Here is a 23,623-nt window from a genome sequence, read left to right as displayed (position 1 = left end):
ACGTTTAAGGAGTACAACAATGTCATTATCGCATCTGCAAGGAAAATAATTGGTTGGATAACTAGAACTCCGGCATAGAGAGAACGAAAGTTCTCTCTAGACTGGAATATTGTTGTGTACTAACGGCCCCCTTCAAAGCAGGTGCAGTTACAGAACTGGAAACTATGCAGAGAAACTTCAACTTACGTAAAGACTCAATCAAGCACCTAAATTACTGGGAGTACTTGAATTCCCTCGAACTGTATTCCATAGAACGTAGGCGAGAAAGATACATCATAGACTACACCTGGGAGATTTTGGAGGAATTGGTCCCAAACCTGCACACTGAAATAACTACATATGAACACAAGAGGCTTAGCAGACGGTGCAGGATACCTCAGGTGAAAAAGTGGGCACCGTTGAGTATACTGACAGAGAATTCAGCAAGTGTTAAGGGACCACGATTCTTAAACATCCTCCATTCATGCATATAGGGGATTATCAACAGACCCCCCCGCTATTTTTAAGGAGGGAACTCGACAGATTTTTCAAATCGTTTTCTGATTAAGCGAGCTGTGGTTAGCGGGCATCTACAGTCTGATCGATCAGGCCAGCAATCGAGACACCCGGATGGAGGTCACTGCGGGGGTAGTGACCTCGCGAAGCGACCGTAGGTACCCCTTTGGAAATACCTAATGACTCTCTTGTAGTCGATAGGCCTCAAACCCAATAAACCACCCATTCTTCGCTACAGCATATCACCTTCGTTTAATCTGGCTTTTTTTTTTTTTGGCAGGTCAGAAGTTCGCGATGATAGAGGAGAAGATCATAGTGAGCAGCATCCTTCGTGAGTTCCGCGTTGAGAGTATCACCAGCGGAGATGATCTCCAGCTTCTTGGTGAACTTATTCTCAAGCCTAAGAATGGCAACTTGATCAAACTCTTCCCCCGAGCAAACCAGAACCAAGAGACATGAAGCCCACTCCTCCCACACTCCCCCGACTAACTTTGCTAGGATTAAATCTTATTGGCTGCAATTCAGTCATCAAGGTTTCATTTAATTTGCACAATGACATTAAGCATAATATCTAATAGATGTTAAGGTAAACTCTGGGTATATACACTGAATAAATACACTTTTAGATAAGCATACTCTGTTTGCACACCTTAATAAGGTCACAGTAAACAGGTGATATCACAATATGCAGAACAACCACTGTGGACAAATAATAGAATTCCAAGTGCTTTTGTGATTTCTCACATTATCAAGGAACTAGAAAAAAAATCAACAGGGAGACATAAAAGGAACGAGACTACACCTCACATCCACCACACAACACTTGACTTTTTATGATGATGTAAGCATTAAGAAATTAACTTGTCAAATGTATTTTAAATTCTTCCCACATTTTAATAATTATAAACGAATCCAATTTGTAAAACCCTATAAACCAAAAGCAATATTCATATTATTTTCAAAAGATTATTTTATGAACCTTGATTGTATTATGTTCCTGTCGACCATAGACTTGTTACATACAACCTCAGCTTTTTGAAAATTAATTGGACGGTGAAAATCTCTCACATGAATAAACAGAGCATTGGAATCTTGTCCAGTTTTAATGCCATATTTATGATGTTTTAATGTTAGTTCGAGACTTTTACCAGTTTGACCGTAATAAACTTCATCACATATTTTACAGAGAATCTTGTAGACACAACCGTTAATATTTCTGGGGGAATTTTTTATCAAAAGTTTTTTACTGTATCAAGATTTTTAAATACAACTTCTTAGGTATTTTATATCATTAGTTATTTCATAAATTTTTGATATTTCTTCATCTATGAATTCTGGACTGCAAATACACGAAGCTCCCAAAAACATTGACGAGAATATCGACAATTTAACTTTATCTTGAAGTGAAGAATAATACTGTATATTGTTGCTTTTTTGTAAATTTTAAATTTAAAATTATGGTTACCTGTAATAATTAAAACATCTAAAAAAGGCAATGAGTTATTATGTTGAAATTCAACAGCAAATTTTATGGAATGAGTTACATTATTTAAATTAACATGGAAATGGTTTATATCTATATTCTTAGGCAAAAGACATGAAATATCAACAATATATCTATACGATATATATATATATATATATATATATATATATATATATATATATATATATATATATATATATATATATATGTCTGTGTGTGTGTGTGTGTATACATTGCCTTCCTTTGATGTATTACTTTCATAGTTCCTTGACAATGTGAGTAGTCACGAAAGCGCTTGGAATTTCACCACTCTTTCACAGTGGTTGTTTTGCATATTTTAAATCACCTGTTTACTGTGATCTTATTGTATATATATATATATATATATATATATATATATATATATATATATATATATATATATATATATATATATATATATATATATATTATTGTAACAAGTGGTCTTTAATCAACAACAACACTACGACTAGCCGAGGATTCGAACCCGTGCTGTTTTAGACCGCCTCACGGTGAGCGAAAATTCACGATGCTCTAACCCACTGGACCATATAATCCTACAATCCATGGCTAGTCGCACGAACGATCAATACCGCTCGTTCGTGGACACAGTAATATAAAATACTGCTCGTTGAACTAGTACACCAAACAGGGACTAGAATGAAATTAGCCTACACAGATGTCTGGAGTCTGTAATTATCACGTTTTCCAATACCATTAATCAGACTAATGGCATGTTCCCCTTGGCTGCACTCATCTCCCAGCCCTGGAGAGGGCTTCGGCGGTCAACGCCCCCGCGGCCCGGTCTGAGACCAGGCCTCGTGGTGGATCAGGGTCTGATCAACCAGGCTGTTACTTCTGGTAGCACGCAAAATGACGTACGAAATACAGCCCGGCTGGTCACGTACTGATTTTAGGTACCTATCCAGTGCCTTCTTGAAGCCAGCCTGGGGTCTATTGGTTATCCCCCTTATGTATGCTGGAAGGCAGTTAAACAGCCTTGGGCCCCTGACACTTATTGTGTTGTCTCTCAGGGTACTCATGGCGCCCCTGCTTTTCATTGGTGGAATGTTACATCTCCTGCCGAGTCTTTTGCTTTCATAAGGAGTGATTTTCGTGTGCAAGTTCGGTACTAATCTCTCTAGGATTTTCCAAGCGTATCTTATCATGCATCTCTCTTGCCTGCATTCCAGGGAATACAAATCAAAGGACTTCAAACGTTCCCAGTAATTTAGGTGCCTTATCGTACTTATGTGTGCAGTGAAAGTTCTTTGTACACTCTCTGGGTCAGCAATTTCGTCTGCCTTGAAGGGGGCAGTTAGTGTACAGCAGTATTCCAGCCTAGAGAGAACAAACGATCTGAAGAGAATCATCATGGGCTTGGCGTACCTAGTTTTGAAGGTTCTCATTATTCATCCTATCATTTACCTAGCAGAAGCGGTAGGTATATTGTTGTGGTCTTTGAAGGTGAGATCCTTTGACATTATCACTTCCAGGTCCTTCACATTACTTTATCGCTCTATTATATTGTTAGAATTTGTTGTATACCCTGATAGAGTTTTAATTTCCTCAAGTTCTCCATATCTGAGTAGTTGAAATTTATCTTCACTGAACTTCATATTACACAAATAACCCGCACATAGTAGAGAGGAGCTTACGACGACGTTTTGGTCCGACTCGGACCATTTACAAAGTCACACTAACGAGGAGAGCAGGATGGGTCCAAGTCGGACCGAAACGTCGTCGTAAGCTCCTCTCTTCTATGTGCGGTTTATTTGTGTATCGTTCCAGTCACGGTATTGTGTTTTTTTTGTTATTTAACTTCATATTGTTTTGAGTGGTCCGTTTGAAGATTTGGTTGATGTCCGCTTGGAGTCTTGCAGTGTCTTCGATGGAGGTCACTGTCATGGCAATTCGGGTGTCTTCCGCAAAGGAAGACACGGAGCTATGGCTTACATCTCTGTCAGATATGAGGATGAGGAATAGGATGGGAGCGAGGAATGTGCCTTGTGGAACAGAGCTTTTCGCCGTAATTGCCTCGGACTTTACTCTGTTTACTATTACTCTTTGTGTTCTAATTGTCAGGAAATTATAGATCCATCTACCATCTTTTTCTGTTATACCTTTATTACGCATTTTGTGCGCTGTTACACCATGGCCACACTTGTCGAAGGCTTTGCACTGTGTGTACTACATCTGCATTTTGTTTTTCCTCTACAGCATCCAGGACCTTGTCAAAGTGGTCCAGTAGCTGAGATAGGCAGGAGCGACCTGCCGTGTTACCCTGGGTTGTGTAACTGATGGGTATCTAGGTGGTTGATGATCTTCCATCTTAGAACCTTTTCAAAGATCTTTGTGATATGGGATGTTAGTGCTTTCAGTCTGTAGTTCATTGCAATTGCTTTACTGCTACCTTTGTGGAGCGGGGCTGTGTCTGATGTTTTTCCTGAACGTGGGATGGCTCTTGTGTCCATGCTCCCTCTCCATAGAAAGCTGAAGGAACGTAACAGGGGCTTCTTGCAGTTCTTGATGAACATCATTAAAGCAACTCAAACCTAAAACTTAGCGTAGGCCAGGTCTCCTGCATCCTCCATTTGGCATCAATCACTGAATATGCTATTTAAGAAGTGTTTCCGCGCTTTCTATGTGCTTGTCGTGGGTGAGGCATTTTACCAATAAAAGATTCTTCGCATTCAGAGTTTTCTTACCATCGTATTCAAAACCTTCGCTTTTTCGTTTATTACTTTGGGTGCTGGAGCACTCCGAGGCAGTGAGTTCCAGGAAAGTGATTAGGTGAAGCCCTAAGTGAATAAATGGGTGAATTAAGAGGATGGGAAGAAACAAGCAAGGTGCAGCAGTGAGCGAGGAGAGTTAATTGCTGCTGTATATCATGCAAGTTAGAGAGTTACGTTTATGGCAGAATCACACACGTGGAGCGATGTTCTCTATCTTTTATCATAATTATTATACTCAGGTAAAAGTGACTGCTCTATTCTACTTTCTTTTCTCATGACGTTGTTGTCGTGACTACTTATGGACTGATGTGGTGGTCGTCAGTCGTGCAAGTTGAACCCCCTTCAACTGACCCTTAGCGATAATCATTTACACTTGAGTTAAGGAACTGCAGTTCAAGAAGTGTCGTAATAACTAACATTTTTTACACCTAGGTGTGGAGAAAAGCCAATGTCTCGAACAATTACTTTTTTTTTTACACCTATGTGTGAGAAGCAAAACACGGCTGATTTTACTAGCAGTTTCACACCTAGGAGAGACCACGTAACCAGCCCGTCAACAACATTGTTAAATGAGTTCACTCTTAGAACGTCCCATAAATATATTGTATAAGACATGAGAGAGGAATAAGCCTCCAGGCATCCCCGTATACTGTCAAAAATTATCATAAAACAAAAGTTGCAGCGACCACATCGTTCAGTAACGTAGGTATGTTTGGTCAGGCTCACTAAGGTTGGGATTATTTTAAGAGAATTTACATCATTGAAGCTCATCTGTGTCGCTGGAAGGAAGAAAAGTGAACCAACTATCAATATTCAGCCCAACTAAAAATAAAGACACTGGTAACAGGGAGAAACATTTTATTAGGAGGCAATCGTTTACCTGCAGTTTACCTGGAGAGGGTTTCGGGGGCCAACGCCCCCGCGGCTCGGTCGTGGGTGAAACGTCGTACTGAAAGGTTTCCTCTCCTACCAATCTTTATTTTCACTTATATATATGCTTTATTGTGTGCCATTAATTCTTCTGTTAAGACTGACAGTCTCCAGACGAGTAAAACACAGGGCAACAGTTGAGTATCTTTATTATCGATAAATTTCAGTCGAACACAGAGGTGACGGATATTGTAGACATCTGCTGTCTACAACATCTGTCACCTGTGTTCAACTAAGGAAGCTTGCTGAGAAAGTGAAGCGTTTTGACCAAAATACTCAATTGTTGCACCTCCGTCTTGCTCATATGATCACATAATCTATTTTCGAATGTAATTCTCTGAGCCAGTCAGACGTGAGTTTGAAAAAGACGGTGCAAATTATTTTGGTTCTTACATAAAAGTAAACGTAGAAAGATGAGAGGTAAATTTCTTTCGTAAATTATAATTAACATCGGTTCCTAGATCAACTTAACATAGAATAAATAGCTGGGTGACGTGTCTCGGCGACCTAGTGTACAGCAAGACTCAGATCTGCTAACTTCTATCATGTACAACAAAAAATAAAGATTATTATTACATTATTATTCTTATTTTAGTATTATTCTTTTTATTATTATTAATATTTTATTAATATTTTATTATTATTATTATTATTATTATTATTATTATTATTATTATTATTATTATTATTATTATTATTATTATTATTATTATTATTTTATTAATTTATTATTATTTCATTATTATTTTATTATTATTATTTCATTATTATTTTATTATTATTATTATTATTATTATTATTATTATTATTATTATTATTATTATTATTATTATTATTATTAATATTAGTTGTAACTTTCAAACACCATATTATGATACTCATTTTCACGTTTTCCTTCTTAATTACAACAACAAAAGGTGTCATATATGACTTATATGGAGAAGACGAATTGTATCTGGATTATTTAACTCCAGAAAGCCAGTGTGGGTTATATATTACTGTGTTCTCTAACTTCCATCTCTAGGGTGCCACCCACAACAACCGCGTGCTCACAGTACCTACAGCTAGATGAAGACGGCCAATAAATGTAAAGAAACATCCGCACGCTTCCACCCGCCCCAGGATCGAACCAGGATCTTCGGATTTAAGCCAAAGGTGTTGCAACTGAGCCTCAAACAACCCCACTACTTCCTGAGTTCATCACTTTCATATAACATCAGACTGGCTGCTTTTATTTCACTTTCTCCGAATCAGGTCACACAGAATTTTATCAACTATATTTATTTCTCAGTAAGAGTTAATTTCCTTGGAGCAAAAACTAGGATTTTCATTATTATTGTGTGTAAGTGAGAGAAGGGAACCAGTGTGGGTAGTTTTAAAGACGAGGAGTTATGGAGGCTCGACCCTCCGTTCGGTAACTACGAGACACCAACCTGCTTCGTAACTCGCAAAAAAAGGAGATAAAAAGATTTAAAAATATAAACTTAGATATATGTCATGTTTAAATTTATTCTAATTTCGAAAATATTGTTATCAAATATTGTTAACATTATGTTAACCGGACCAGACTGGTGTTTCTTGTTAAATAACAATGTTTATAACACCATTCTCACATATTACTATACATGTTATATTGAATTTAAATGTTATATTGTATTATAATAAATATAAATACATGACGGTGTGAGTGACACCCAGGTATTCTCTGGCACGAATAAAGTTATTACAGAAACCAGTGATACCCAGGTATTCCCTGACACGAATAAAGTTATTACAGAAACCAGTGATACCCAGGTATTCCCTGACACGAATAAAGTTATTACAGAAACCAGTGATACCTAGATATTCCCTGGCACGAATAAAGTTATAACAGAAACCAGTGATACCCAGGTATTCCCTGGCACGAATAAAGTTATTACAGAAACCAGTGATACCTAGATATTCCCTGGCACGAATAAAGTTATTACAGAAACCAGTGATACCCAGGTATTCCCTGGCACGAATAAAGTTATTACAGAAACCAGTGATACCTAGATATTCCCTGGCACGAATAAAGTTATTACAGAAACCAGTGACACCCAGGTATTCCCTGGCACGAATAAAGTTATTACAGAAACCAGTGATACCCAGGTATTCCCTGGCACGAATAAAGTTATAACAGAAACCAGTGATACCCAGATATTCTCTGGCACGAATAAAGTTATTACAGAAACCAGTGATACCCAGGTATTCCCTGGCACGAATAAAGTTATTACAGAAACCAGTGATACCCAGGTATTCCCTGGCACGAATAAAGTTATTACAGAAACCAGTGACACCCAAGTATTCCCTGGCACGAATAAAGTTATTACAGAAACCAGTGATACCCAGGTATTCCCTGGCACGAATAAAGTTATTACAGAAACCAGTGATACCCAGGTATTCCCTGGCACGAATAAAGTTATTACAGAAACCAGTGATACCCAGGTATTCCCTGGCACGAATAAAGTTATTACAGAAACCAGTGACACCCAAGTATTCCCTGGCTCGAATAAAGTTATTACAGAAACCAGTGATACCCAGGTATTCCCTGGCACGAATAAAGTTATTACAGAAACCAGTGACACCCAAGTATTCCCTGGCTCGAATAAAGTTATTACAGAAACCAGTGATACCCAGGTATTCCCTGGCACGAATAAAGTTATTACAGAAACCAGTGATACCCAAGTATTCCCTGGCTCGAATAAAGTTATTACAGAAACCAGTGACACCCAAGTATTCCCTGGCACGAATAAAGTTATTACAGAAACCAGTGACACCCAAGTATTCCCTGGCACGAATAAAGTTATTACAGAAACCAGTGACACCCAAGTATTCCCTGGCTCGAATAAAGTTATTACAGAAACCAGTGACACCCAAGTATTCCCTGGCTCGAATAAAGTTATTACAGAAACCAGTGACACCCAAGTATTCCCTGGCACGAATAAAGTTATTACAGAAACCAGTGACACCCAAGTATTCCCTGGCACGAATAAAGTTATTACAGAAACCAGTGACACCCAAGTATTCCCTGGCTCGAATAAAGTTATTACAGAAACCAGTGATACCCAGGTATTCCCTGGCACGAATAAAGTTATTACAGAAACCAGTGACACCCAGGTATTCCCTGGCACGAATAAAGTTATTACAGAAACCAGTGATACCCAGGTATTCCCTGGCACGAATAAAGTTATTACAGGAACCAGTGATACCCAGGTATTCCCTGGCACGAATAAAGTTATTACAGAAACCAGTGATACCCAGGTATTCCCTGGCACGAATAAAGTTATTACAGAAACCAGTGACACCCAAGTATTCCCTGGCTCGAATAAAGTTATTACAGAAACCAGTGATACCCAAGTATTCCCTGGCACGAATAAAGTTATTACAGAAACCAGTGACACCCAAGTATTCCCTGGCTCGAATAAAGTTATTACAGAAACCAGTGATACCCAGGTATTCCCTGGCACGAATAAAGTTATTACAGGAACCAGTGATACCCAGGTATTCCCTGGCACGAATAAAGTTATTACAGAAACCAGTGATACCCAGGTATTCCCTGGCACGAATAAAGTTATTACAGAAACCAGTGACACCCAAGTATTCCCTGGCTCGAATAAAGTTATTACAGAAACCAGTGATACCCAAGTATTCCCTGGCACGAATAAAGTTATTACAGAAACCAGTGACACCCAAGTATTCCCTGGCTCGAATAAAGTTATTACAGAAACCAGTGATACCCAAGTATTCCCTGGCACGAATAAAGTTATTACAGAAACCAGTGACACCCAAGTATTCCCTGGCTCGAATAAAGTTATTACAGAAACCAGTGATACCCAAGTATTCCCTGGCACGAATAAAGTTATTACAGAAACCAGTGACACCCAAGTATTCCCTGGCTCGAATAAAGTTATTACAGAAACCAGTGATACCCAAGTATTCCCTGGCACGAATAAAGTTATTACAGAAACCAGTGACACCCAAGTATTCCCTGGCTCGAATAAAGTTATTACAGAAACCAGTGACACCCAAGTATTCCCTGGCACGAATAAAGTTATTACAGAAACCAGTGATACCCAAGTATTCCCTGGCACGAATAAAGTTATTACAGAAACCAGTGACACCCAAGTATTCCCTGGCACGAATAAAGTTATTACAGAAACCAGTGATACCCAGGTATTCCCTGGCACGAATAAAGTTATTACAGAAACCAGTGATACCCAGGTATTCCCTGGCACGAATAAAGTTATTACAGAAACCAGTGATACCCAAGTATTCCCTGGCTCGAATAAAGTTATTACAGAAACCAGTGATACCCAGGTATTCCCTGGCACGAATAAAGTTATTACAGAAACCAGTGACACCCAAGTATTCCCTGGCTCGAATAAAGTTATTACAGAAACCAGTGATACCCAAGTATTCCCTGGCACGAATAAAGTTATTACAGAAACCAGTGACACCCAAGTATTCCCTGGCTCGAATAAAGTTATTACAGAAACCAGTGACACCCAAGTATTCCCTGGCACGAATAAAGTTATTACAGAAACCAGTGATACCCAAGTATTCCCTGGCACGAATAAAGTTATTACAGAAACCAGTGACACCCAAGTATTCCCTGGCTCGAATAAAGTTATTACAGAAACCAGTGACACCCAAGTATTCCCTGGCTCGAATAAAGTTATTACAGAAACCAGTGACACCCAAGTATTCCCTGGCACGAATAAAGTTATTACAGAAACCAGTGACACCCAAGTATTCCCTGGCTCGAATAAAGTTATTACAGAAACCAGTGACACCCAAGTATTCCCTGGCTCGAATAAAGTTATTACAGGAATCAGTGATACCCAAGTATTCCCTGGCACGAATAAAGTTATTACAGAAACCAGTGATACCCAAGTATTCCCTGGCTCGAATAAAGTTATTACAGGAATCAGTGATACCCAAGTATTCCCTGGCACGAATAAAGTTATTACAGGAACCAGTGATACCCAGGTATTCCCTGGCTCGAATAAAGTTATTACAGAAACCAGTGACACCCAAGTATTCCCTGGCTCGAATAAAGTTATTACAGGAATCAGTGATACCCAAGTATTCCCTGGCTCGAATAAAGTTATTACAGAAACCAGTGACACCCAAGTATTCCCTGGCTCGAATAAAGTTATTACAGAAACCAGTGATACCCAAGTATTCCCTGGCACGAATAAAGTTATTACAGGAACCAGTGATACCCAGGTATTCCCTGGCTCGAATAAAGTTATTACAGAAACCAGTGACACCCAAGTATTCCCTGGCTCGAATAAAGTTATTACAGGAATCAGTGATACCCAAGTATTCCCTGGCTCGAATAAAGTTATTACAGGAATCAGTGACACCCAAGTATTCCCTGGCACGAATAAAGTTATTACAGGAACCAGTGACACCCAAGTATTCCCTGGCTCGAATAAAGTTATTACAGAAACCAGTGACACCCAAGTATTCCCTGGCTCGAATAAAGTTATTACAGAAACCAGTGACACCCAAGTATTCCCTGGCTCGAATAAAGTTATTACAGAAACCAGTGACACCCAAGTATTCCCTGGCTCGAATAAAGTTATTACAGGAACCAGTGATACCCAGGTATTCCCTGGCTCGAATAAAGTTATTACAGGAATCAGTGACACCCAAGTATTCCCTGGCTCGAATAAAGTTATTACAGGAATCAGTGACACCCAAGTATTCCCTGGCACGAATAAAGTTATTACAGGAACCAGTGATACCCAGGTATTCCCTGGCACGAATAAAGTTATTACAGGAACCAGTGATACCCAAGTATTCCCTGGCACGAATAAAGTTATTACAGAAACCAGTGATACCCAGGTATTCCCTGGCACGAATAAAGTTATTACAGGAATCAGTGATACTTAGGTAGTAGGTTGGTAGACAGCAACCACCCAGGGAGGTACTACCGTCCTGCCAAGTGAGTGTAAAACGGAAACCTGTAATTGTTTTACATGATGGTAGGATTGCTGGTGTCCATTTTTCTGTCTCATACACATGCAAGATTTCAGGTACGTCTTGCTACTTCTACTTACACTTAGGTCACACTACACATACATGTACAAGCATATATATACACACCCCTTTGGGTTTTCTTCTATTTTCTTTCTAGTTCTTGTTCTTGTTTATTTGCTCTTACCTCAAGGAGGCCTGGTCACAGACCGGGCCGCGGGGGCGTTGACCCCCGGAACTCTCTCCAGGTAAACTCCAGGTACCCAGGTATTCCCTGGCACGAATAAAGTTATTACAGGAACCAGTGATACCCAGGTATTCCCTGGCACGAATAAAGTTATTACAGAAACCAGTGATACCCAGGTATTCCCTGGCACGAATAAAGTTATTACAGAAACCAGTGATACCCAGGTATTCCCTGACACGAATAAAGTTATTACAGGAACCAGTGATACCCAGGTATTCCCTGGCACGAATAAAGTTATTACAGAAACCAGTGATACCCAGATATTCTCTGGCACGAATAAAGTTATTACAGAAACCAGTGATACCCAGGTATTCCCTGGCACGAATAAAGTTATTACAGGAACCAGTGATACCCAGGTATTCCCTGGCACGAATAAAGTTATTACAGAAACCAGTGATACCCAGGTATTCCCTGGCACGAATAAAGTTATTACAGGAACCAGTGATACCCAGGTATTCCCTGGCACGAATAAAGTTATTACAGGAACCAGTGACACCCAAGTATTCCCTGGCACGAATAAAGTTATTACAGGAACCAGTTTCATTAACGTTCAGCTGCTGATGTATATTAAGAATATGCAAAAAAAAAAAAAAAAAAAAAAACATGAAGGAATTCGCTCTAGATTTTAATAGAATGAGAACTGCTGAGACAGGTGTGCAGTGTACGTGTTGCACTGGCTGCTGAGTCAGGCGTGCAGTGTACGTGTTGCACTGGCTGCTGAGTCAGGCGTGCAGTGTACGTGTTGCACTGGCTGCTGAGTCAGGCGTGCAGTGTACGTGTTGCAGTGGCTGTTGAGTCAGGCGTGCAGTGTACGTGTTGCAGTGGCTGCTGAGTCAGGCGTGCAGTGTACGTGTTGCAGTGGCTGTTGAGTCAGGCGTGCAGTGTGCGTGTTGCAGTGGCTGCTGAGTCAGGCGTGCAGTGTACGTGTTGCAGTGGCTGTTGAGTCAGGCGTGCAGTGTACGTGTTGCAGTGGCTGCTGAGTCAGGCGTGCAGTGTACGTGTTGCAGTGGCTGTTGAGTCAGGCGTGCAGTGTACGTGTTGCAGTGGCTGCTGAGTCAGGCGTGCAGTGTACGTGTTGCAGTGGCTGTTGAGTCAGGCGTGCAGTGTACAGTGGTTGTGAGTCAGGCGTGCAGTGTACGTGTTGCACTGCTGTTGAGTCAGGCGTGCAGTGTACGTGTTGCAGTGGCTGTTGAGTCAGGCGTGCAGTGTACGTGTTGCACTGGCTGCTGAGTCAGGCGTGCAGTGTACGTGTTGCACTGGCTGCTGAGTCAGGCGTGCAGTGTACGTGTTGCAGTGTACGTGTTGCAGTGGCTGCTGAGTCAGGCGTGCAGTGTACGTGTTGCAGTGGCTGTTGAGTCAGGCGTGCAGTGTGCGTGTTGCAGTGGCTGCTGAGTCAGGCGTGCAGTGTACGTGTTGCAGTGGCTGTTGAGTCAGGCGTGCAGTGTACGTGTTGCAGTGGCTGCTGAGTCAGGCGTGCAGTGTACGTGTTGCAGTGGCTGTTGAGTCAGGCGTGCAGTGTACGTGTTGCAGTGGCTGCTGAGTCAGGCGTGCAGTGTACGTGTTGCAGTGGCTGTTGAGTCAGGCGTGCAGTGTACGTGTTGCAGTGGTTGCTGAGTCAGGCGTGCAGTGTACGTGTTGCACTGGCTGTTGAGTCAGGCGTGCAGTGTACGTGTTGCACTGGCTGCTGAGTCAGGCGTGCAGTGTACGTGTTGCACTGGCTGCTGAGTCAGGCGTGCAGTGTACGTGTTGCACTGGCTGCTGAGTCAGGCGTGCAGTGTACGTGTTGCACTGGCTGCTGAGTCAGGCGTGCAGTGTACGTGTTGCAGTGGCTGCTGAGTCAGGCGTGCAGTGTACGTGTTGCAGTGGCTGCTGAGTCAGGCGTGCAGTGTACGTGTTGCAGTGGCTGCTGAGTCAGGCGTGCAGTGTACGTGTTGCACTGGCTGCTGAGTCAGGCGTGCAGTGTACGTGTTGCAGTGGCTGCTGAGTCAGGCGTGCAGTGTACGTGTTGCACTGGCTGCTGAGTCAGGCGTGCAGTGTACGTGTTGCACTGGCTGCTGAGTCAGGCGTGCAGTGTACGTGTTGCAGTGGCTGCTGAGTCAGGCGTGCAGTGTACGTGTTGCACTGGCTGCTGAGTCAGGCGTGCAGTGTACGTGTTGCAGTGGCTGCTGAGTCAGGCGTGCAGTGTACGTGTTGCAGTGGCTGCTGAGTCAGGCGTGCAGTGTACGTGTTGCACTGGCTGCTGAGTCAGGCGTGCAGTGTACGTGTTGCAGTGGCTGCTGAGTCAGGCGTGCAGTGTACGTGTTGCAGTGGCTGCTGAGTCAGGCGTGCAGTGTACGTGTTGCACTGGCTGCTGAGTCAGGCGTGCAGTGTACGTGTTGCAGTGGCTGCTGAGTCAGGCGTGCAGTGTACGTGTTGCAGTGGCTGCTGAGTCAGGCGTGCAGTGTACGTGTTGCAGTGTCTGCTGAGTCAGGCGTGCAGTGTACGTGTTGCACTGGCTGCTGAGTCAGGCGTGCAGTGTACGTGTTGCAGTGGCTGCTGAGTCAGGCGTGCAGTGTACGTGTTGCACTGGCTGCTGAGTCAGGCGTGCAGTGTACGTGTTGCACTGGCTGCTGAGTCAGGCGTGCAGTGTACGTGTTGCAGTGGCTGCTGAGTCAGGCGTGCAGTGTACGTGTTGCACTGGCTGCTGAGTCAGGCGTGCAGTGTACGTGTTGCAGTGGCTGCTGAGTCAGGCGTGCAGTGTACGTGTTGCAGTGGCTGCTGAGTCAGGCGTGCAGTGTACGTGTTGCAGTGGCTGCTGAGTCATGTGTGCAGTGTACGTGTTGCAGTGGCTGCTGAGTCAGGTGTGCAGTGTACGTGTTGCAGTGGCTGCTGAGTCAGGCGTGCAGTGTACGTGTTGCACTGGCTGCTGAGTCAGGCGTGCAGTGTACGTGTTGCAGTGGCTGCTGAGTCAGACGTGCAGTGTACGTGTTGCAGTGGCTGCTGAGTCAGGCGTGCAGTGTACGTGTTGCAGTGGCGGCTGAGTCAGGCGTGCAGTGTACGTGTTGCACTGGCTGCTGAGTCAGGCGTGCAGTGTACGTGTTGCACTGGCTGCTGAGTCAGGCGTGCAGTGTACGTGTTGCAGTGGCTGCTGAGTCAGGCGTGCAGTGTACGTGTTGCACTGGCTGCTGAGTCAGGCGTGCAGTGTACGTGTTGCAGTGGCTGCTGAGTCAGGCGTGCAGTGTACGTGTTGCAGTGGCTGCTGAGTCAGGCGTGCAGTGTACGTGTTGCAGTGGCTGCTGAGTCAGGCGTGCAGTGTACTTGTTGCAGCGGCTGCTGAGTCAGGCGTGCAGTGTACGTGTTGCAGCGGCTGCTGAGTCAGGCGTGCAGTGTACGTGTTGCAGTGGCTGCTGAGTCAGGCGTGCAGTGTACGTGTTGCAGTGGCTGCTGAGTCAGGCGTGCAGTGTACGTGTTGCAGCGGCTGCTGAGTCAGGCGTGCAGTGTACGTGTTGCAGTGGCTGCTGAGTCAGACGTGCAGTGTACGTGTTGCAGTGGCTGCTGAGTCAGGTGTGCAGTGTACGTGTTGCAGAGGCTGCTGAGTCAGGTGTGCAGTGTACGTGTTGCAGTGGCTGCTGAGTCAGGCGTGCAGTGTACGTGTTGCAGTGGTTGCTGAATCAGGCGTGCAGTGTACGTGTTGCAGTGGCTGCTGAGTCAGGCGTGCAGTGTACGTGTTGCAGTGGCTGCTGAGTCAGGCGTGCAGTGTACGTGTTGCAGTGGCTGATGAGTCAGGCGTGCAGTGTACGTGTTGCAGTGGTTGCTGAGTCAGGCGTGCAGTGTACGTGTTGCAGTGGCTGCTGAGTCAGGCGTGCAGTGTACGTGTTGCAGTGGTTGCTGAGTCAGGCGTGCAGTGTACGTGTTGCAGTGGTTGCTGAGTCAGGCGTGCAGTGTACGTGTTGCAGTGGCTGCTGAGTCAGGCGTGCAGTGTACGTGTTGCAGTGGCTGCTGAGTCAGGCGTGCAGTGTACGTGTTGCAGTGGCTGCTGAGTCAGGCGTGCAGTGTACGTGTTGCAGTGGCTGCTGAGTCAGGCGTGCAGTGTACGTGTTGCAGTGGCTGCTGAGTCAGGCGTGCAATGTACGTGTTGCAGTGGCTGCTGAGTCAGACGTGCAGTGTACGTGTTGCAGTGGCTGCTGAGTCAGGCGTGCAGTGCACGTGTTGCAGTGGCTGCTGAGTCAGACGTGCAGTGTACGTGTTGCAGTGGCTGCTGAGTCAGGCGTGCAGTGTACGTGTTGCAGTGGCTGCTGAGTCAGGCGTGCAGTGTACGTGTTGCAGTGGCTGCTGAGTCAGGCGTGCAGTGTACGTGTTGCAGTGGCTGCTGAGTCAGGCGTGCAATGTACGTGTTGCAGTGGCTGCTGAGTCAGACGTGCAGTGTACGTGTTGCAGTGGCTGCTGAGTCAGGCGTGCAGTGTACGTGTTGCAGTGGCTGCTGAGTCAGACGTGCAGTGTACGTGTTGCAGTGGCTGCTGAGTCAGGCGTGCAGTGTACGTGTTGCAGTGGCCGCTGAGTCAGGCGTGCAGTGTACGTGTTGCAGTGGCTGCTGAGTCAGACGTGCAGTGTACGTGTTGCAGTGGCTGCTGAGTCAGGCGTGCAGTGTACGTGTTGCAGTGGCTGCTGAGTCAGGCGTGCAGTGTACGTGTTGCAGTGGCTGCTGAGACAGGCGTGCAGTGTACGTGTTGCAGTGGCTGCTGGGTCAGGCGTGCAGTGTACGTGTTGCAGTGGCTGCTGAGTCAGACGTGCAGTGTACGTGTTTCAGTGGCTGCTGAGTCAGGCGTGCAGTGTACGTGTTGCAGTGGCTGCTGAGTCAGACGTGCAGTGTACGTGTTGCAGTGGCTGCTGAGGCAGGCGTGCAGTGTACGTGTTGCAGTGGCTGCTGAGTCAGGCGTGCAGTGTACGTGTTGCATTGGCTGCTGAGACAGGCGTGCAGTGTACGTGTTGCAGTGGCTGCTGAGTCAGGCGTGCAGTGTACGTGTTGCAGTGGCTACTGAGTCAGGCGTGCAGTGTACGTGTTGCAGTGGCTGCTGAGTCAGGCGTGCAGTGTACGTGTTGCACTGGCTGCTGAGTCAGACGTGCAGTGTACGTGTTGCAGTGGCTGCTGAGTCAGGCGTGCAGTGTACGTGTTGCAGTGGCTGCTGAGTCAGGCGTGCAGTGTACGTGTTGCAGTGGCTGCTGAGTCAGGCGTGCAGTGTACGTGTTGCAGTGGCTGCTGAGTCAGACGTGCAGTGTACGTGTTGCAGTGGCTGCTGAGTCAGGCGTGCAGTGTACGTGTTGCAGTGGCTGCTGAGTCAGGCGTGCAGTGTACGTGTTGCATTGGCTGCTGAGACAGGCGTGCAGTGTACGTGTTGCAGTGGCTGCTGAGTCAGGCGTGCAGTGTACGTGTTGCAGTGGCTACTGAGTCAGGCGTGCAGTGTACGTGTTGCAGTGGCTGCTGAGTCAGGCGTGCAGTGTACGTGTTGCACTGGCTGCTGAGTCAGACGTGCAGTGTACGTGTTGCAGTGGCTGCTGAGTCAGGCGTGCAGTGTACGTGTTGCAGTGGCTGCTGAGTCAGGCGTGCAGTGTACGTGTTGCAGTGGCTGCTGAGACAGGCGTGCAGTGTACGTGTTGCAGTGGCTGCTGAGTCAGGCGTGCAGTGTACGTGTTGCAGTGGCTGCTGAGTCAGGCGTGCAGTGTACGTGTTGCAGTGGCTGCTGAGTCAGGTGTGCAGTGTACGTATTGCAGTGGCTGCTGTGTCAGGCGTGCAGTGTGCGTGTTGCAGTGGCTACTGAGTCAGGTGTGCAGTGTACGTGTTGCAGTGGCTGCTGAGTCAGGTGTGCAGTGTACGTATTGCAGTGGCTGCTGTGTCAGGCGTGCAGTGTGCGTGTTGCAGTGGCTGCTGAGTCAGGTGTGCAGTGTACGTGTTCCAGTGGCTGCTGAGTCAGGTGTGCAGTGTACGTATTGCAGTGGCTGCTGAGTCAGGTGTGTAGTGTACGTGTTGCAGTGGCTGCTGAGTCAGGCGTGCAGTGTACCTGTTGCAGTGGCTGCTGAGTCAGGTGTGCAGTGTACGTGTTGCAGTGGCTGCTGAGTCAGGTGTGCAGTGTACGTGTTGCAGTGGCTGCTGAGTCAGGCGTGCAGTGTACGTGTTGCAGTGGCTGCTGAGTCAGGTGTGCAGTGTACGTGTTGCAGTGGCTGCTGAGTCAGGCGTGCAGTGTACGTATTGCAGTGGCTGCTGAGCCAGGCGTGCAGTGTACGTGTTGCAGTGGCTGCTGAGTCAGGCGTGCAGTGTACGTGTTGCATTGGCTGCTGAGTCAGGTGTGCAGTGTACGTGTTGCAGTGGCTGCTGAGTCAGGCATGCATTGTGCGTGTTGCAGTGGCTGCTGAGTCAGACGTGCAGTGTACGTGTTGCAGTGGCTGCTGAGTCAGGTGTGCAGTGTACGTGTTGCAGTGGCTGCTGAATCAGGCGTGCAGTGTACGTGTTGCAGTGGCTGCTGAGTCAGGCGTGCAGTGTACGTGTTGCAGTGGCTGCTGAGTCAGTTGTTCAGTGTACGTGTTGCAGTGGCTGCTGAGTCAGGCGTGCAGTGTGCGTGTTGCAGTGGCTGCTGAGTCAGGCGTGCAGTGTACGTGTTGCAGTGGCTGCTGAGTCAGGCATGTATTGTGCGTGTTGCAGTGGCTGCTGAGTCAGACGTGCAGTGTACGTGTTGCAGTGGCTGCTGAGTCAGGTGTGCAGTGTACGTGTTGCAGTGGCTGCTGAGTCAGTTGTTCAGTGTACGTGTTGCAGTGGCTGCTGAGCCAGGCGTGCAGTGTACGTGTTGCAGTGGCTACTGAGTCAGGCGTGCAGTGTACGTGTTGCAGTGGCTGCTGAGTCAGGCGTGCAGTGTACGTGTTGCAGTGGCTGCTGAGTCAGTTGTTCAGTGTACGTGTTGCAGTGGCTGCTGAGTCAGGCGTGCAGTGTGCGTGTTGCAGTGGCTGCTGAGTCAGGCGTGCAGTGTACGTGTTGCAGTGGCTGCTGAGTCAGGCATGCATTGTGCGTGTTGCAGTGGCTGCTGAGTCAGACGTGCAGTGTACGTGTTGCAGTGGCTGCTGAGTCAGGTGTGCAGTGTACGTGTTGCAGTGGCTGCTGAGTCAGTTGTTCAGTGTACGTGTTGCAGTGGCTGCTGAGCCAGGCGTGCAGTGTACGTGTTGCAGTGGCTACTGAGTCAGGCGTGCAGTGTACGTGTTGCACTGGCTGCTGAGACAGGTGTGCAGTGTACGTGTTGCAGTGGCTACTGAGTCAGGCGTGAAGTGTGCGTGTTGCAGTGGCTGCTGAGTCAGGTGTGCATTGTACGTGTTGCAGTGGCTGGTGAGTCAGGCGTGCAGTGTACGTGTTGCAGTGGCTGCTGAGACAGGTGTGCAGTGTACGTGTTGCAGTGGCTGGTGAGTCAGGCGTGCAGTGTACGTGTTGCAGTGGCTGCTGAGTCAGGCGTGCAGTGTGCGTGTTGCAGTGGCTGCTGTGTCAGGCGTGCAGTGTGCGTGTTGCAGTGGCTGCTGAGTCAGGTGTGCAGTGTACGTGTTGCAGTGGCTGCTGAGTCAGGCGTGCAGTGTGCGTGTTGCAGTGGCTGCTGAGTCAGGTGTGCAGTGTACGTGTTGCAGTGGCTGCTGAGTCAGGCGTGCAGTGTACGTGTTGCAGTGGCTGCTGAGTCGGGTGTGCAGTGTACGTGTTGCAGTGGCTGCTGAGTCAGGCGTGCAGTGTGCGTGTTGCAGTGGCTGCTGAGTCAGGCGTGCAGTGTACGTGTTGCAGTGGCTGCTGAGTCAGGCGTGCAGTGTGCGTGTTGCAGTGGCTACTGAGTCAGGCGTGCAGTGTACGTGTTGCAGTGGCTGCTGAGTCAGGTGTGCAGTGTACGTGTTGCAGTGGCTGCTGAGTCAGGTGTGCAGTGTGCGTGTTGCAGTGGCTGCTGAGTCAGGCGTGCAGTGTGCGTGTTGTAGTGGCTGCTGAGTCAGGCGTGCAGTGTACGTGTTGCAGTGGCTGCTGAGTCAGGCGTGCAGTGGGCGTGTTGCAGTGGCTACTGAGTCAGGCGTGCAGTGTACGTGTTGCAGTGGCTGCTGAGTCAGGTGTGCAGTGTACGTGTTGCAGTGGCTGCTGAGTCAGGTGTGCAGTGTGCGTGTTGCAGTGGCTGCTGAGTCAGGCGTGCAGTGTGCGTGTTGCAGTGGCTGCTGAGTCAGGCGTGCAGTGTACGTGTTGCAGCGGCTGCTGAGTCAGGTGTGCAGTGTACGTGTTGCAGCGGATGCTGAGTCAGGTGTGCATTGTACGTGTTGCAGCGGCTGCTGAGTCAGGCGTGCAGTGTACGTGTTGCAGTGGCTGCTGAGTCAGGTGTGCAGTGTACGTGTTGCAGTGGCTGCTGAGTCAGGTGTGCAGTGTACGTGTTGCAGTAACTGCTGAGTCAGGCGTGTAGTGTACGTTTTGCAATAACTGCTGAGTCAGGCGTGTAGTGTACGTGCGTGTTGCAGTGGCTACTGAGTCAGGCGTGCAGTGTACGTGTTGCAGTGGCTACTGAGTCAGGCGTGCAGCGTACGTGTTGCAGTGGCTACTGAGTCAGGCGTGCAGTGTACGTGTTGCAGTGGCTACTGAGTCAGGCGTGCAGTGTACGTGTTGCATTGGCTACTGAGTCAGGCGTGCAGTGTACGTGTTGCAATGGCTACTGAGTCAGGCGTGCAGGGTGCGTGTTGCTGTGACTGCTCACCACATTCACACTGACGTGCAGTATACGTGTTACAGTGACTGCTCACCACATTCACACTGACGTGCAGTGTACGTGTTGCAGTGACTGCTCACCACATTCACACTGACGTGCAGTGTACGTGTGGCAGTGACTGCTCACCACATTCACACTGACGTGCAGTGTACGTGTTGCAGTGGCTGCTGAGTCAGGCGTGCAGTGTGCGTGTTGCAGTGGCTACTGAGTCAGGCGTGCAGTGTACGTGTTGCAGTGGCTGCTGTGTCAGGTGTGCAGTGTACGTGTTGCAGTGGCTGCTGAGTCAGGTGTGCAGTGTACGTGTTGCAGCGGCTGCTGAGTCAGGTGTGCAGTGTACGTGTTGCAGCGGCTGCTGAGTCAGGCGTGCAGTGTACGTGTTGCAGTGGCTGCTGAGTCAGGTGTGCAGTGTACGTGTTGCAGTGGCTGCTGAGTCAGGTGTGCAGTGTACGTGTTGCAGTAACTGCTGAGTCAGGCGTGTAGTGTACGTTTTGCAGTAACTGCTGAGTCAGGCGTGCAGTGTACGTGCGTGTTGCAGTTGCTACTGAGTCAGGCGTGCAGTGTACGTGTTGCAGTGGCTACTGAGTCAGGCGTGCAGTGTACGTGTTGCAGTGGCTACTGAGTCAGGCGTGCAGTGTACGTGTTGCAGTGGCTACTGAGTCAGGCGTGCAGTGTACGTGTTGCAGTGGCTACTGAGTCAGGCGTGCAGTGTGCGTGTTGCAGTGACTGCTCACCACATTCACACTGACGTGCAGTGTACGTGTTGCAGTGACTGCTCATTACATTCACACTCACATGTAATCTTGATACTCTTGCAGACCATTTGTAATCTTAATACAAAAATTAAGTTTCGTGTTGGGTAAATACGTGTAGCCGAGAACTTATAATTTACTACATTACTGTATATAGGGGAAATCGCTAAATACTAGATACTGATGTGCATATGACGGCCTCTGTCGCCTCATACATACATAGCTACTCTAGCTATGTTCTCTGTGGCACAGTGAATATTAAAATGGAATACAGTATAGAGAGATTGATAAGTAAGACATATGTGCAACAGTTAGGTATCTTCATTCCGAAACGTTTCGCCGAGTTCTGAAGAGTGAGCAGAAGAAGTAGAGATGTCAAGACGATGTCATCAGTCCATCACCGTTGAAGACATGGTTTTGAAGTGGTCAGTCCCTCAGTCTGGAGAAGAGTTTCGTTCTGTAGTCTGGAACATTGTTCTAGATTTCCACATTTCCACATTTCATGTGATTTCCATCTATATACAGACTGCACTGCCAAAGACACTTTTTACCATAGAGTCAGACTAGCAGTGACGACTTCTTGTTGTCCAATGAGAATTACTTTCCCACAGATAAAACCGAAAAAAAAGGGAATGTAATGCCGACAAGTAGTGAAAAATAAGACTCAAAATGCAATCACTTTAGGAAGTGTTTAATGGAAGTGTTCATATTAAACATGTCTTTTTTCTACTACTTTCTCCATAGACATGATTTACTGGATGTATTGTATTATGATGAATATGACACGTGTGCAATCTTCTTCCACGTCTTCTTCAGGATACTTGCAGTTTACTTAGAGGTTCCTTCTCCTGCTGATGACAACACGAGTAGTAATGTGCAGTGAGTCTAGTTGTTTTGACTTACTAATGTCTGCTGTCACTGCACTTGATTGTGTCACTACGTTTCACTGTTCCTCTTACCGCTGCTGAGTGGAAATACTCTATTATTATAAGAACATAAGAACATAAGAAAGAAGGAACACTGCAACAGGCCTACTGACCCTTGCGGAGCGGGTCCATGTCCCCCCCGGATTAGACCAATGACATCCCCCCCAATGACCCACCCAATGACCCACCTATTCTGGTCAGCTCCACTCAAGGATGGAACACTGCACCAGACCCAGCAGCACAAGCTAATCAGGTCCAATTCACACCCACCCACACCCACTCATGTATTTATCTAACCTATTTTTAAAACTACACAACGTTTTAGCCTGAATAACTGTACTCGGGAGTTTGTTCCACTCATCCACAACTCTATTACCAAACCAGTGCTTTCCTATATCCTTCCTGAATCTGAATTTTTCCAAGTTGAAACCATTGCTGAGAGTCCTGTCTTGGCTGGAAATTTTCAGCACGCTATTTACATCCCCTTTATTTATTCCTGTTTTCCATTTATACACCTCGATCATATCCCCCCTAATTTCGAGAGAGTGCAGATTCAGGGCCCTCAGTCTATCCTCATAGGGAAGATTTCTGATACATGGGATCATCTTTGTCATCCTCCTCTGTACGTTTTCCAGAGCATTTATATCCATTCTGTAATACGGTGACCAGAACTGAGCAGCATAGTCTAAATGAGGCCTAACCAAGGATATATAGAGTTGAAGAACAACCTGAGGACTTCTATTATTTATACTTCTAGATTTGAAGCCAAGAATTCTGTTAGCTTTATTGCGAACACTAATGCACTGTTGTCTTGGTTTTAGATTACTGCTAACCAGAGCTCCTAAATCCTTTTCGCAATCAGTAGTATTAAGATCTACATTATTTAGTTTATATGTGGCATGGTTATTTAACTGTCCAACATTTAGAACTTTGCATTTGTCAATATTAAACTGCATCTGCCACTTCTCCGACCATTGCATCAGTCTATTCAAATCATCCTGGAGTGCTCTAGTGTCCTCATTAGAATGAATTGGACGGCCTATTTTGGTGTCATCAGCAAATTTGCTTATGTCGCTATTTATTCCCTCATCTATGTCGTTTATGTAAATTGTGAACAACAACGGGCCCAACACTGACCCCTGAGGAACACCGCTTGTGACGTGCCCCCATTCTGATTTCTCCTAATTTATGCAAACTCTCTGCTGTCTGTTTGTCAGCCATGCCTCTACCCAGGAAAAAAATTCTCCTCCTATTCCGTGTGCCTTAAGTTTCCTCAATAGCCTCTGATGTGGA

General features: G+C 46.4%; 1 protein-coding gene across 2 annotated transcripts in view; it reads left to right on the top strand.

The window, feature by feature from the left end:
- LOC128686658 (cytochrome P450 4C1-like) overlaps nucleotides 1-1,308 on the top strand; it is a 123,396-nt gene extending 122,088 nt beyond the window's left edge. Inside the window, exon 12 of one of the 2 annotated variants that reach the window (XM_070087351.1) lies at nucleotides 776-1,308. In XM_070087351.1, coding sequence (XP_069943452.1) covers nucleotides 776-954 — 179 coding nt within the window. In that variant the 3' untranslated portion in view covers nucleotides 955-1,308. The remainder of the gene's footprint in view (nucleotides 1-775) is intronic. The other variant, XM_070087345.1, reaches the window with a different exon arrangement.
- Nucleotides 1,309-23,623: the final 22,315 nt, after the last annotated feature.

This window comes from Cherax quadricarinatus, chromosome 2, assembly GCF_038502225.1.
Source record: "Cherax quadricarinatus isolate ZL_2023a chromosome 2, ASM3850222v1, whole genome shotgun sequence".
Classification (NCBI taxonomy): Eukaryota; Metazoa; Arthropoda; class Malacostraca; order Decapoda; family Parastacidae; genus Cherax; species Cherax quadricarinatus.
Note: the sequence above shows the minus strand (reverse complement) of the source record. Positions and strands in the feature narration are given on the sequence as shown.